The following is a 16,504-nucleotide window of genomic DNA, read 5'->3' as shown; positions in this document are numbered from 1 at the left end:
AACTCTGTCGGCCATATGACACTCCCCAATATATTTGTGGTATATCCCTGGTTTGTTAGTATAGACAAAGTCAATTATTATGAGACAAGTGTCAGTATATTTTCAGTATTTCCAGTGTAGCTGACATTTTTTTTCTTCCATTTTTTTCAGCCTCAGTTTTGTCCGCCATCAGTTGTAGCCACAAATGTAGAAAACATGTGGACAACGTCGCGAGCAAATCAGGGTAAAATGCAGCTGATGGAGGCTTTGTGGTTAGGATGTGGAGCCCAGGGTATGAAGGTATGTCTAGTTTTCTTTGTTTTGTACATTTTTTATAATGTCGTTATCAGATGGTGGGCTATTCAAATCGCCTTTCGTCCGTGGTCCGTCGTCCGTCCGTCCGTCCGTCCTTCCGTCCTTCCTTCCGTCCGTCCTTCCGTCCGTCCGTCCGTTAACAATTCTTGTTACCGCTATTTCTCAGAAAGTACTGAAGGGATCTTTCTCAAATTTCATATGTCGGTTCCCTTAGGACCCTCGTTGTGCATATTGCATTTTGGGACCGATCGGTCAACAAGATGGCCGACAGGCGGCCATCTTTGATTTTGATAGTTAAAGTTTGTTACCGCTATTTCTCAAAAAGTGCTGAAGGGATCTTTCTCAAATTTCATATACAGGTTCCCCTAGGACCCTAGTTGTGCATATTACATTTTGGGACCGATCGATGAACAAGATGGCGGAGAGGCGGCCATCTTGGATTTTGATAGTTAAAGTTTGTTACCGCTATTTCTCAAAAAGTACTGAAGGGATCTTTCTCAAATTTCATATATAGGTTCCCCTAGGGCCCTAGTTGTGCATGTTGCATTTTGGGACCGATCGGTGAACAAGATGGCCGCCAGGCAGCCATCTTGGATTTTGATAGTTAAAGTTTGTTACCGCTATTTCTCAAAAAGTACTGAAGGGATCTTTCTCAAATTTCATATATAGGTTCCCCTAGGGCCCTAGTTGTGCATGTTGCATTTTGGTACCGATCGTTGAACAAGATGGCCGATAGGCGGTCATCTTGGATTTTGATAGTTAAAGTTTGTTACTGCTATTTCTCAAAAAGTACAGAAGGGATCTTTCTCAAATCTCATATGTCGGTTCCCCTAGGACCCTTGTTGTGCATATTGCATTTTGGGACCGACTGGTCAACAAGATGGCCGACAGGCAGCCATCTTGGATTTTAATGGTTAAAGTTTGTTACCACTATTTCTCAAAAAGTGCTAAAGGGATCTTTCTCAAATTTCATATACAGGTTCCCCTAGGACCCTAATTGTGCATATTGCATTTTGGTACCGATCGGTGAACAAGATGGCCGACAGGCGGTCATCTTGGATTTTGATAGTTAAAGTTTGTTACTGCTATTTCTCAAAAAGTACTGAAGGGATCTTTCTCAAATTTCATATGTCGGTTCCCCTAGGACCTTAGTTGTGCATATTGCATTTTGGGACCGACTGGTCAACAAGATGGTCGACAGGCGGCCATCTTGGATTTTAATGGTTAAAGTTTGTTACCACTATTTCTCAAAAAGTGCTAAAGGGATCTTTCTCAAATTTCATATACAGGTTCCCCTAGGACCCTAATTGTGCATATTGCATTTTGGGACCGATCGGAAACAAGATGACCGACTGACGGCCATCTTGGATTTTGATAGTTAAAGTTTGTTATCAATATTTCTCAAAAAGTACTGAAGGGATCTTTCTCAAATTCCATGCATAGTTTCCCCTTGTACCCTAGTTGTGCATAGTACATTTAAGGACTGATCCATAATGCCTTTCGGCACTGATTGGTAAACAAGATGGCAAACCGGCCGCCATCTTAGATTTCATTGTTGAAGTTTGTTACCACTATGTCTTAGAAAGTACTATAGCGATCTGTTTCAAATTTTATATGTAGTGTGTTTGAACAAGTTTGAAAAGCAGGGAAAAGATCCCTCTTTCCATTGTCAGACATAGATCATTCTTTGGTGGGCGCCAAGATCCCTCTGGGATCTCTTGTTTATAATGTCGTTAGGAATTATACAAAACTATAGATATATATAGTATAGATTATATTTTCCACAAAGTAATTGACCATTTGTTCTCAGATAACTTCCAATGTTAAAAGCAATAAGATCATGGGAGAAAAAAAAACCTTCTTGTTGATAATGACCGACGTACAAGTTAGCACAAGTGGGCAAGTCAAACCCAATTACTCGGTATGCTGTATCAAAACTGTTTTAAACTGTGTTAGTTACTTTATGTTTAGTCAAGACTTGGGTGTAGATTAATTCAAAACCAGGTCTTACTCAAATGCTATGGATGAATTATTTGATCTGTTCTACACCATATATATATATATATATATATATATATATTTATGGGTAATGAACATGATTACACAATTATCTCCCCTCCATACTATACCATATACAAGTATATATGGGGACTAAAAATGATTACAGAGTTATCTCCCCTTGAAACATTCATCAACTCTGTTTACAGGTGTGGCTTCCTCTCTACCCTCGGGACGAAACTAAGGCATTAAATTTCATGTCTAAAAGAATAATGCTGCCATTTAGGGTGGATATTTATCCTTTAGGTAAGTCTGATGTGTAACGTCAAAATGTAAATGTTATGCCAACATTTAACCTAATATCCCAATATCCAAAGGTAATTTCTTTAGCCTTGATTTCTAAGTCATATGTTCAGAAGTCAAGATTGCTGTTCTTAAAAATTTAAAGAAAATTTGCATCCATGTCATAGGTTAAATCTTCCTCTTGATTTTTATTCTGTTTTATGTTGTAGCAGTGAATAAAGATATTTATTACATTGTGGCAGTATTGAATAAGGATATTTTGTGTGTTGTAGCGGTACTATTTGAGGATGCTGTGATATTAGGAGCTGCGGGAGATGCTTTAACTTACCAATACAACTCCCCGAGTGACACCTCACCAAAGAAACCTACACATTACCTCCCTTTCTGTATACTGGAGAGAACTGTAAGTAAATCACTACAGCTGACATTTTACCCATATAAAACCTTAGTTTGTAGTCGACAGAGGCATATGTAATATTGCTATTGTTGTATTTCTTCGCTAATAGCACCCCTTCCCCTTTCCTGGAGAAGAGTTTAAGTTGTATAAAAGCCCCTATTCCATTGATTTAACAATGTTTTACAACATGTGACGGCTCTAACATCAACATTGTATCCCATATTACATGAACTTTCACATGCGAATCACAACATAATAATTAGAATCTTAGAATAGAAGGCGTATGTATTTTTACTTTAACAGATTGATGTACCATGAGTGCAGAAAGATTTATAATATGGCTGACTTTTGGTTCACTAATAAGTGCCACCTTCCCCCCTTTGTTGCAATTATTTGAGCACCCTGTGCGATAATTGCAGCGAATATGGTACCTACAATGTAACAATAGTTGCAATGTAAACAAGCTAGGATCCTTAATATCGCCAAGAGATTGGGATCACATACAGATTTACTTATGATGTGATCGGGAAATTTATCTGACACCATACATGTATATCCCAGTTATTCTCTTGGGTCACAAATTTCTTGATTTGGACCTGAAACATCAAAATTTTATTCTTAATCAAAATTTTGTGATCTGGATATTAGAGTAAAATTATATAATTCACACATTTCATATTTCATAGGTGAAATGTTTTTGTGAGTGTAATGATGGCCCAATAAATTGCAAAGATGGTTTAGTGAAGAATGCATGTTCACTGTAATTTATGTAACTTTACCAAATTTAACTACAATATGTACGATTTATAATATGTGTGTTTACTTTTCAGAGTCAAATATATTTACATCACATTCTTAGACAGTTATTACGAAGGAAGTAAGTACATGTAAACTTAAATTCTAGATGTAAATATTTCATTTCTATTGTAACGTCTGTTGTATTATCCCAGCAGTATGTATAGGACAGAAGTAATGAAACCGCTGTTGTTCTAGTGTAGATAAATACGCCAACCCTAATTAGTTTGTCATGTTAACTTAGTCAGTAGTGTGTTTATATGTAAGTTATATTCTGATCTTTAACCTTTGACCCTTTGACTAAACCTGTTATATTGCCTGCTTGTGACCAGCCGTGTTATTTCCTTATGCCCCTTGTTCTTCGTTATGACCTTATATCTGTAACTCCGCCATTCATGTCCCAGAAAGTGATATTTTTGGCCCCATAATATGTTTTTAACTCATTAAATCTACATGTCCCAGAATGTAATATTTCTATTTATTGACCTTTGAACCCTTGCATAACAGTCTGGGAGTGAGTGCCCTTGACCTAGCCAGGAGCTGTAAAGAACTCTCCTATTTTCCACATGTGTTGGAGCTCCTACTTCACGAGGTCCTAGAGGCCGAGGCCACGTCTAAAGAACCTATACCTGGTAAGTCGTAAAGGCATTTTTTTGCGTAAATAATATTTTTCATCCTGGTCATTTTCAACAAATTTGCAAATACATCAAAATGTGGTCAAAGGTTCTTACTGATTGGCATTCATAAATACGTTTATACAACCAATTTACATAACTTCCGAAAGTGAAGTGGTTAACGGTATATTGACTGGATGATCATGAAAACACATTATATGATAATTCTCTAGATGTTGCCACAATTATTGGAAATTCTTGTTATCACTTAACCAGTAACAATTGGTAAGACATTGCGGTCTTGTGACTGTTTGATGTGTTTATGTTAAAGCTCATTGTTCTTTGTTGTACATTATTTATAAACTTTGACCTTTGTCCTGTATTTCCTGACCTTTTGACTTTAACCTTTGCCTTTACTTCCAGATCCTTTGCTGCCAAGAATCGTTGCATTTATCCAGGAGTTCCCAGAATACCTACAAACAGTTGTCCATTGTGCCAGAAAAACAGAGGTTGCCTTATGGCCATATCTGTTTTCATCGGTGGGAAACCCTAAGGATCTGTTTCAGGTACTTTCATTGATTGGCTGAAGTTTTCTAGTTCAGTGTATATGATGCTGATATTCCCTTTGTGTTCTATTGAACTACTTATAACAATATGGAGTTATTTCCCCTTTGTTTCTCTTGTTTACTTTTGATATGTATATCTCCGCTTTATTTGGTCCTGATAGTTATGATTTATTTACAGGAGTGTTTGATGAGTGGAAAGTTAGAGACCGCGGCGTCATACCTCATCATCCTTCAGAATCTGGAGAAACCCATCGTCAGTAGACAGGTAAGGAAAGATAAGTGTGACCATAAAGAAATGGCAAAGTCAATAGGGAGCTGGGGAATGGACACATCATATACAGGTAGTTTTCGAGAAAACATATGAAAGGAGCATGCTTGGGCTGCAAATAAATACAAGGGCTTGTCAAGTAGAGGGTGAGATATGAACCTTTTGGATAAAGGGATTCAGAAATGGATACTCTAGTTTGTCATGGTGATTGAAATTTTGATTTAGTAGCATCAAAACTAACTCAATAAATGCAGAACTTAGTCAGTCATTTGACCCCATGGGATGTTCTTATAATGAAAACTGTGACATATCACTGCCTTAATCAACTTTGTTATTTAATTGAAATTTTATTTTCAGCACGCCACATTATTATTAGACTCGTCATTAGATAAAGGGAAGTGGGATTTAGCTCGAGATCTGGTTCGCTTCCTCAAAGCCATAGGTAAGCTACCCCATAGATTATCACTTATACCAATATTAACACATGTAAATATAGGGCTACTAAATTATCAAGTGTTTATTGTCAACTCTTATCCATCCTCTATATTTCCCCACAATTGAAAAGGAAGGGGAGAAAAAGACACAAAGAAAAGATTTTATAAGATTGTGCTTGATTACAAAATATGTACTAAATTCAGTAGTGTCCGTATTTTTAGGAACGTATATTGAAAACTTTGCTATAGCTGTCAGATTTGACAGGACACTAATAGCTGCTCAGTACCTTACTGATGATACAACAGTTTTAGTGGTTTTAGAGTTTTAAGTGATGTTTTAAAATTTCATTTTATTGTCTGATGACAGATCCTTCAGATGTGGACTCTCCTACAAATCTAACTTCCTATGGCCGAGCCACTGGTTACCCAAGTCCTCCCATCTCCCCGCCTGATGCTGACGGCTTCAGCTTTACAAATGTCAGTAACGTCAGTAATATCAACCGTGTACGCAGCTCCAGCGTGACCTCTACAGATGTCGTACAAAATGTCAAGGTCAAGGAAAAGTTAAAACACACCGTGTCAGATAACCCAGCCCATGGCAGACGGTCAGTACAGATACATACTCTCATTTATTTTATTAATGATATACACTGCCATAATTAAAAATTTTAATTAAAGGATATTTAGGATTTTGAAAAGAGCATTGTTTTGCTAAAATCTCAATAAATCTGGAGTTAACAAAAAAATTTGGCTGTTAAATTATACTTTTTCAATTCTTGTACAAATAACATGGAAATTCATTAGGATATGTGTACAAGTTAACACGATTCAATTGTATGTATTTAATGTGTCTGATCACTGTTCTGTATGTATGTATCATGTGTATGATCAACTGTACTGTATGTACCATGTGTATGCTCAACTGTACTGTATGTATGTACCATGTGTATGATCAACTGTACTGTATGTACCATGTGTATGATCAACTGTACTGTATGTATCATGTGTATGATCAACTGTACTGTATGTATGTATTATGTATCAACTGTACTGTACTAGTATGTATGTACTGTATGTATGTGTATGATCAACTGTACTGTATGTATATTATCATGTGTATGATCAACTGTACTGTATGTATGTATCATGTGTATGATCAACTGTACTGTATGTATGTATCATGTGTATGATCAACTGTACTGTATGTATGTATCATGTGTATGATCAACTGTACTGTATGTATGTACTGTGTATGATCAACGTACTGTATGTATGTATCATGTGTATGATCAACTGTACTGTATGTATGTATCATGTGTATGATCAACTGTACTGTATGTATGTATCATGTGTATGATCAACTGTACTGTATGTATGTATCATGTGTATGATCAACTGTACTGTATGTATGTATCATGTGTATGATCAACTGTACTGTATGTATCATGTGTACTGTATGTATGTATCATGTGTATGATCAACTGTACTGTATGTATCATGTGTATGATCAACTGTACTGTATGTATGTATCATGTGTATGATCAACTGTACTGTATGTATGTATCATGTGTATGATCAACTGTACTGTATGTACCATGTGTATGATCAACTGTACTGTATGTATGTATCATGTGTATGGTGATATGTTGTATTGTAGAATGTCTCCGAAGCCTAAAGATGATGCCACCGCTGACCAAGTTTACATCGATGTGATCCTGTGTCGTCACTGTCGGCGCCTCGCGGAGACTAACAGGATGAGAGATATGGGCTACTTTGCTGCCAACATGGAGGACTTTCAGCTGGTATCCTGGCTCAAACGTGAAAGGTACAAAATGAAAAAAAGACATATACATGGGGATTTAATTATACTTTTACAGCTCTTATGTGAGAGAGGAAAACGTTTGGTGTTGTCAGTCTCAACTATATTGAATATTGATGTTTATGCAGTTACATAGTCAAAACTAGTGTTTAGAAGGCAATGTAGCCGGTTATTTTCAAGGTCTGAAATTGTTTGCGATTTGGACCTAAAACTAGAAAATTAAATTTTAAGGAATAATAATTTCACAATTTGGCTTAAAGTATATTCAACCAATTTAAAATATTTCACTGTCAAATCAATATTTTGCAAATAAGGCGAAATCGTGAAAAAAATTTCCTTACAAATAACCAGCTATACCGAATACGAATATTAGACGTTTACTTTAGATATTTCTTAGGTCTATAACTGTAACAATAATTTGTAATGAAAATCGATGAAGATAAGTCTTAAAATAAAAATATGATAGCTCTTTCCATGTTATCCGATATATACAGGCTACGAGCTGCTAAGGTTGAGGATTTTGTGACAGCATTAAGAGATCTACATCATCAGTTCCAGTGGCCGTTCCCTATACTATCCTACTCAGCTTTCCAACAACTTAAAAACAAAACTTGTAAGTACACAATCCAAATCAAACCATTAATTAATCTTTCAAAGGCCTCAGCATTTAGATAAATTTAGAAAACAAGGAAACAATTAGAATTACATTTTGAATTCAAAATTATATTGAAAACTAAATAAGACAATAAACATTATATATCTGTTGTTATATTAGATTTAAGACATGTTCATTTATTAATAATAACTCTTATCGACTATTTTTTGACAGTTTCTACATCAAGTCTGGCATCAATGTCACTACTAGAGGAAGATGTAGGGAAGAAAGAACGTGATTTAGGGGGGAAAAGAGAAGAAGAAATGGGAGGAGGGACGTATAATCAGTACCTCGGCACAACCAGGCCAAATTCTAATGAACAAAATTTGTCTCATTCTCTCTCTGACGACATTTTCCTCCGACCACAGGTCTCTCACAGTAAGTAAGACACAATCGGTCCGTCTGTCCCTCAGTCTGTCCGTTACTGATTCTTGTTACTCTACCAAGGAATCTTTCTCAAATTGCATTTGTATATTTTTCCATTACTTCCATGCTAATCAAATTTCAATTTTAGACTGATTAGAACACAACAGTCAGCCCTCTTGAATTTTGTCGTTTGATGTTTATTTCTACGATTCCTAATAAAATACTAAAGGGGTCTTTCTCAAATTTCTTAACCTGATTTTCTTAAATCCTTTGTTGTGCAATTTGGACATATAATAAATAACCAATGACCAACAGGCAGCATTGGACAATTGAAGTTTATTCACTTATCTATTTATCTTTATGGACTCCATGTGTCATCTTTCTTACAATTATCAAACGTGTAAAGGAGGGAAAGAAAAAAGGAAGAGTCGAAAAGAAATATTTCATCTGATATAGATCACTTAGTTGTGGGTAGAAAGATCCCTCTAGAATCTCTTTGTTCGTCTTTCCAGCTGAGGAAAGTAGCCTGGCCACGATGGAAGTGTCAGATAACAGTTCATTACTGGGCGAGTTTGAGTATCTGGCTGATGTGAGCAGTTGTACAGAACCTCTGTCACCAGAACTAGAGATTCTCTCTCAGGAGATGGCCAACAAGGGGCCCATACAGTCAGAATTAGAACTCAGGTGAGTTAGACGGCCTAGAGATGGCTAACAAGGGGTCCGTACAGTCAGAATTAGATCTCAGGTGAGTTAGATGGCCTAAAGATGGCCAACAAGGGATCCGAGTGAGTTGGCCTAGGTATTGCCAACAACTGATCTTGATACCCCTGCCAAAATAAGTTAACTCTCCTTATGAAGTAAAGGTGATCTCTGTATTTTGTTGTTACTCGTCCAATTTCCTATAACTATTTATGCTACGTTTGATTTTTTCACCAGGTACTTGCTACAGATATCCCTGGAGGCTGGATGTCTGGAGTGGGCCCTCATCTTTTCAATATTGCTACGTGATGCTCTTGCCGTTGTGAGAACAGTGAACACTGCCAGTATGACAGACACACCCCTGGAAATTGTGGCGCGTATGAGGGAGGGACTGTCCTACCTAGAACTCTGGGCCGATACAGAATGGTAAGTTAGGGTAGCTTTGGGTCGACACAGAGTGGTAAGTTAGCGCAACTCTGGACATACACAGAGTGGTAAGTTAGGGCAACTCTGGGCAGATACAGAGTAGTAATTTAGGACAACTCTGGGCTGACACTGAGGGGTTAGTTAGCGCAACTCTGGGCAGACACAGAGTGGTAGGTTAAGGCAACTATTGGCCAACACAGAGTGGTAAATTAGGGCAACTCTGGGCCGACACATATAACATATACACTGTAACATGAAATGTTTATGGTACTTACCTTACAACAACTACAGTGAAAGTTTCAACTTAACGAACATTTCATGTTATAAAATGCTCTCATATGAAAGATACTTTAGTATTGCTGTTTCCTTACAGTCTCGGGTACAAGCCATTCCTACATGCCATTAGAGGACAGATTCAGGTTTTAAATAAACTCGTGGAGCAGACGGCGCCCACACTCCAGCTGAGTACGACACCTATAGAGAGCTCTCCTCTGGATGAAGGCCAGATTTCTCCTGTTTTACAAGCCATGCGTACAATGGACATCGACAACACAGTGGAAAATGACACTGAGAGTCGCGTAAAAGAGGAGAAAGGAAGTGACTGTGTTGTTTCCTGATACAAATATGCCAAATATACGTTTACCAAAAGATGATGTTGTCGAGGACCAAGATTTCATTGCCGTGTATCATCTATGTTATGTATTCGTGATATTAATTCTGTGAGGGTAGGACATGTGTGCTGCCAGTAATGTATACTTCATGTTACAGTGTTAATACGTCGTCAAAATGGCCTTTATATAGCGGGAAATGTTTATATGTATATGCACCCTCTCTCACAAACATTCTATGATTAACTGTACAATTTTAATTTAATGTAAACAGATTTGGTACTGCTATAGTGCTGAAATGCCTATACTTCTATAATATAAGGGTAGAGTTACTTTTTATCATTCTGACTTTCAATTGTGATCGCATGATTTGAGGATTCTACTTTTTTCTCTCCTAGCAAGAACAGTTTTTGCATAGATTAAAATTTTCAATTTAATCAGACCTTCTCAGTCATAGGGATGATATCTGGCCCCAATTTGTCAAAACAAAAAGGGCTGACTTAAGTCAAAAATTAAAGTTTTCTCCTTAATATGTAACTTGTATCAACTTCATAATAATGTTTCCCGATAAAAGATAAAATTATGCACTCAAAAGAACATAATTTTTGCTAGGATAATAATATTTGAATGACATCAGTTTCCTTGTGACCTGTTCAATGTAATTTGATGTTCATTATATAGTAAAGCCAGTATGAACAATATCATGACATTAATGACCATTACTGAGATTACTGTACTGTACAACAGGAAATTGTCGGTACATAGGTAGGTCTGATGTTTTTGTGGTTGTTATGGAGCCAGGAATATAGAAAACAAAAAAAGCTCTTTAATACAGTAATAGTGTTATTGTTACAGCGATAACACATGGAATAATAAGAAAATCATAAAAGAAAGTACATGTACCCATTAATGTTCCACGTTATTCCTTCTTTGCATATTACAGAATTATCTGCCCTTGTGGGTAGGTATAGATTGTGACGTCATGTGTTTGTGAGCGTAACGTCATACTTTTCAGAGAAAACAACACAAGTTTCGATCAGAAAACAATGACGTCACATTTAACACCTACCCACACGGGAGATGACTTTATAATATGTAAAAAACCAAATACAGTATTTATAGATTGATGAGGATATTATCTCCATGGTGACATGTGTAGTCTAAAAACTAATGTAAACATACTTACTGGTATCTAAGTGCTGTCAAATTTTAGCGCAAATGTGAAAACTGTAAATCATAATTTATTACCACATGCATCAGGGGTGAACTCCATTTGAAGAGAACAACTTTGATGGTTTTTATAGTTTTATGAGCTATACTTTGATGTCATAGATCAACAGGGTAAAGAAACTGTTCTCTGTTCAAAACACATCTGTCCTCCATTGCAGAAGTTAAGAGGAACCCTTAGCAAGTGACAAGTATGAGGGACTTGACATATTGAATACATGAACTTGCTGTAAATATGGTGCTGTCAGATAATTTGCTTGGAAAAAAACTTGATAGACGGCGGCACAAAATCTGTTAAATCAGTGTGACTTTTTGTGAATTCATTTAGACAATGAATTGTGATATTGACACACATAAAATCATGTTCAAGAGTATTTTATTTTTCAGTTATTAAGAGTTTTCGTTTTCATATTTCTACATATCTAAAATAATGTGCCATTTAAGAAAATAAGTGTTTTAAGTAAAAAGTGACATGCCAGTTAAGTTTGGTTTGAAATTATATTAATTTCATTTTGGTGTTACTTGTAAAATATATATTACGCTTGTAACTTTGAAGCATTCAGGAGTAAATCGCCTGTATTTTAAAGTATTGTTCAAAATGATTTATACATCAATTTGTTATTAGTAGTCCATTTCTGTTACAATGGTTATATATAGGGAGCAGTCAAGATGAGGAGTCGGGGGAAGGGGGCAAGATCAGGAGAGGTTAGTATGGGAGGGGTCAAAACGAGGAGGGGTCAAGATGGAAAGGAGTGAAAATGGGGAGGGGGTCAGTACAGTGGGAGGGGGTGGTAAAGATTAGGAAGGATTCATATGGGGAGGGACAACTAGTATTGGGAGAGGTCAAGTCATGGAAGGGTCAGGGGGTGGGAGGTCAGAGGTGATGGAAGGTCAGAGGGGGTTGGGGGATTGTGAGGTCATGGACAGAAGAAAGTATTAAAACTGAACAATAATCTGTTGTTGTTATTGTTGTTTTTGTTGTTGTTATGGCATTTCAGACCTTATTGCATGTCACAGCATGTTGTACATGTGTTTATTATTCTCCTATTTGCTTGTATATTTTTAAATGTAAGTAAGTCGTATTAACACTTAAAAAAGTCGCCCCTCGAAATACAAGAATGTCACATACAACATTATACATATATACAATATAAACCTGTACCTAAAATATCAATGTACTTACTGTATTCTCATTACAACATCTAAACGTGATCACTGTATTTACTGTATATTACATAATATTGTATACATTGTAAATGTATGTTAAATGTGTCTGTATTGTTTTCTGAAGGCAGGTGGGATAGTATAGATTATAGTTTCTACATTCTGTAGCTTCTCGAAAAAAGACGGCACTATTTCTGCCAAACATCTTCATTCATATTAAAATGTAGACACTCTGGCATTAGGTTCATCCATCATAAAATACGTCAAAGAACTTGTGCAGATAATGAAAACAATTGTTTATTGGAAAAGATATTTAGAATATCTAACTGTAGATTAACAACTTTTAATGTAAGCTAAGCTAAATTTTGAAAAAGAAAAAAGTTTATTGTCCTTGTTCAACCTTATCATTGACCCAATATGATAATAAAATGGGTTGTTTTGTATGAATTCAAGACATTTGACTTATTTGATATCAAGGTCATTCATTACAATTTAAGGTCATTCATTTCAATTTACCTAGCCCTCATAAATATATTCAACACTTACTAGCCCCAATTTGGTGGACCATGCGTGTAGGAGATGTAATGGATGTGATAGATGTTCAGGATATGTACATAAATATGTGTGGTGAATGTACATGTGTATGGATGTGTGTATTGGTTACATGTGATACAATGTATTGATGATATGTAAATGAATGTGTGCTGTATTTGTTATGATACAATGGTGTACTGAGAATGTGTGCATATTGACAGCAAATTCATGTGTACACATTCATGCCAAGTATGATATTTTGAGCATGTTGTATTTATTCACACAAGTATTATTTACTCCGCTTGTTTATGTAAGTATTAAGTATTTATATGCATTACAAGAAGCCAGTAAAATTCAGGCAATAAAACCTCATAATAAAGCACATTTCTCGGTCATTCCGTCTTTGCATATTACATAGTTATCTGCCCTTGCTGGTAGGTATTGTGACATTATGTTTTTGTGAGCATAATTTCATGTTTTATTCTTTCAGCGAAAACGTCACGACTTTCACACACAAAAAATGTGTTCAAAATCAATACCTTATTGCAAGGGAGATAACTCTTAATATGTTAATATAGAACTAGGTGCGATGTGCATATTGTCAAAGGAATATAAACCTGTACCTAAAATATCAATGTACTTACTGTATTCTCATTACAATATCGTATTTACTGTATATTACATAATGTTGTATACATTGTAAATGTATGTTAAATGTGTCTGTATTGTTTTCTGAAGGCAGGTGGGATAGTATAGATTATAGTTTCTACATTCTGTAGCTTCTCGAAAAAAGACGGCACTATTTCTGCCAAACATCTTCATTCATATTAAAATGTAGACTCTCTGGCATTTGGTTCATTCATCATAAAATACGTCAAAGAACTTGCTGATATTGAAAACAATTGTTTATTGGAAAAGATATTTAGAATATCTAACTGTAGATTAACAACTTTTAATGTAAGCTAAGCTAAATTTTGAAAAAGAAAAAAAGGTTATTGTCCTTGTTCAACCTTATCATTGACCCGATATGATAATAAAATGGGTTGTTTTTATATGATTTCAAGACATTTGACTTATTTGATATCAAGGTCATTTATTACAATTTAAGGTCATTCATTTCAATTTACCTAGCCCTCATAAATATATTCAACACTTACAAGCCCCAATTTGGTGGACCATGCATGTAGGAGATGTAATGGATGTTTGTATGCGATAGATGTTCAGGAGATGTACATAAGTGTGTGTGGTGAATGTACATGTGTATGGATGTGTGTATTGGTTACATGTGATACAATGTATTGATGATATGTAAATGAATGTGTGCTGTATTTGTTATGATACAATGGTGTACTGAGAATGTGTGCATATTGACAGCAAATTCATGTGTACACATTCATGCCAAGTATGATATTTTGAGCATGTTGTATTTATTCACACAAGTATTATTTACTCCGCTTGTTTATGTAAGTATTAAGTATTTATATGAATTATTACAAGAAGCCAGTACAATTCAGGCAATAAAACCTCACAATAAAGCACATTTCTCGGTCATTCCGTCGTTGCATATTACATAGTTATCTGCCCTTGCTGGTAGGTATTGTGACATTATGTTTTTGTGAGCATTATTTCATGTTTTATTCTTTCATTGAAAACGTCACGACTTTCACACACAAAAAATGTGTTCAAAATCAATACCTTATTGCAAGGGAGATAACTCTTAATATGTTAATATAGAACTAGGTGCGATGTGCATATTGTCAAAGGAATATTAAATGTAATGTAAGCTAGATCTAGTCTACATACATACACTTCAGGTGGTAGAATCACTGTGGTGTCAAAGACTCATCTACATTTTATTGTGTCCAATTTTCTACAAGTATTTCTTCTAACTAGTAATTATAACTTGGTATTACAAAAACTAGATAAAAGATTTTTTTCCAAATGAGATAGAGTTTCTTTAACAACTAGTAGAAAATTAGTAGCCCTGGCATTTTCACTCAATTATCTTTCATGACTGGTTTTAAAAATTACTTACATGAGTTTTCTTGGAAATTAAATACATCATTTCAAAATTTAACAAATTTCAAGTTTTCATCAAAGTAAGCTATTTTGATGATGTTGATGTTTGTGCCACAGTGATTTTTTAACTTTATGAAATTTTGTTGATATCTACATAAAAAATGTACGGGTAGAAAAGCTCATTTATCAGACGAACTATACAGAATCTTTTCTGAATAGCATGTAACTGAATCATGGTATGACCTTAATGAAATAAATTCGGTTGCAGAAGTTAAGTCAGACTTGACTGAATTTTGGTGAAGTGAAGCAGACTTGACTGAATTTTGGTTGAAGTGAAGCCAGCTTGACTGAATTTTGGTTAAAGTGAAGCCAGACTTGATTGAATTTTAGTAAAAACGGAGCTAGACTTGACTGAATTCTAGTAAAAGCGGAGATAGACTTGACTGAATTCTAGTAAAAGCGGAGCTAGACTTGACTGAATTCTAGTAAAAATGGAGCTAGACTTGTACCGTATGCGCGTAATAGTCTTTGTGACACCGCTAATCAGTGAGGTTAGATTTTTTTTGGAGTTTCTCCACAAAATATATTATGTATAGATGATAATGGTATTAAATACATCTTTTGTATGTTAAATATTGTGATTCTTAAAAAATGTATTTAACTTTAACTTGCTAGTTGTGATATTTATTATTATCTTCTGACAAATTTCATTCATTGTCATGCACTTTTTGTATAACTTATGGCACAGTTATATAAAATCAGAAATTAGAACCTTGCTGAAATAATAGCTACATTTCTTACAATTAATGGAGCATAACAGCAGGTATTTTCGGGAGAGGAGTGCCTAACAATTTATCAATAAATGTAAATGTAAATAACTTAATCCTCTAATATCAAAAAAAGCTTAATTGATTCTGTATTTATATTTAACATTATACAGAATGTTTATTTAAACTTTGTTTAGGAACAAGTCTCGTAGCATTTAGCTGATCGTAAGGCATTTTGGTCAGGCATTCTTTTCTGTTTTTGGTATATGAATATGCATATTCAAACAGGGATTATGTGACATGTACAAAGATCAGTTGTTGAAGCCCTTTGTTGTTTATTTAGAGAATTATTTTTATATAAGTTACATTTATTTTTTGCAAGTTTAAGTCTGCACTATAGAGAAAGATGGATAGAAAGACATAAAACAAATTATCTTATAGTGAGCAAGAGCACTGTTAAGGCAAAAGCATTGAGTTTTATTCAATAAGAAAAGCATATGGTATCACATTTACTGGACTGATGCAGGGTTTATTAATTTACAAAAGATAAT

General features: G+C 35.2%; 1 protein-coding gene across 1 annotated transcript in view; it reads left to right on the top strand.

Moving 5' to 3' along the window:
* The window catches only part of LOC138325064 (guanine nucleotide exchange factor subunit RIC1-like), a 33,334-nt gene extending 21,132 nt beyond the window's left edge, over positions 1-12,202 (top strand). Inside the window, exons 18-32 of the mRNA XM_069270443.1 lie at positions 151-279; positions 2,502-2,598; positions 2,868-2,998; positions 3,823-3,869; positions 4,295-4,419; positions 4,825-4,967; positions 5,146-5,232; positions 5,593-5,677; positions 6,037-6,274; positions 7,327-7,494; positions 7,983-8,101; positions 8,318-8,521; positions 9,022-9,193; positions 9,446-9,634; positions 10,008-12,202. Of these exons, the coding sequence (XP_069126544.1) occupies positions 151-279; positions 2,502-2,598; positions 2,868-2,998; positions 3,823-3,869; positions 4,295-4,419; positions 4,825-4,967; positions 5,146-5,232; positions 5,593-5,677; positions 6,037-6,274; positions 7,327-7,494; positions 7,983-8,101; positions 8,318-8,521; positions 9,022-9,193; positions 9,446-9,634; positions 10,008-10,251 (2,178 nt within the window). The 3' untranslated portion in view covers positions 10,252-12,202. The remainder of the gene's footprint in view (positions 1-150; positions 280-2,501; positions 2,599-2,867; positions 2,999-3,822; positions 3,870-4,294; positions 4,420-4,824; positions 4,968-5,145; positions 5,233-5,592; positions 5,678-6,036; positions 6,275-7,326; positions 7,495-7,982; positions 8,102-8,317; positions 8,522-9,021; positions 9,194-9,445; positions 9,635-10,007) is intronic.
* Positions 12,203-16,504: the final 4,302 nt, after the last annotated feature.

Source organism: Argopecten irradians, chromosome 6, assembly GCF_041381155.1.
Source record: "Argopecten irradians isolate NY chromosome 6, Ai_NY, whole genome shotgun sequence".
NCBI classification, from domain to species: domain Eukaryota; kingdom Metazoa; phylum Mollusca; class Bivalvia; order Pectinida; family Pectinidae; genus Argopecten; species Argopecten irradians.
This window is presented reverse-complemented; position numbering and strand designations above follow the sequence as displayed.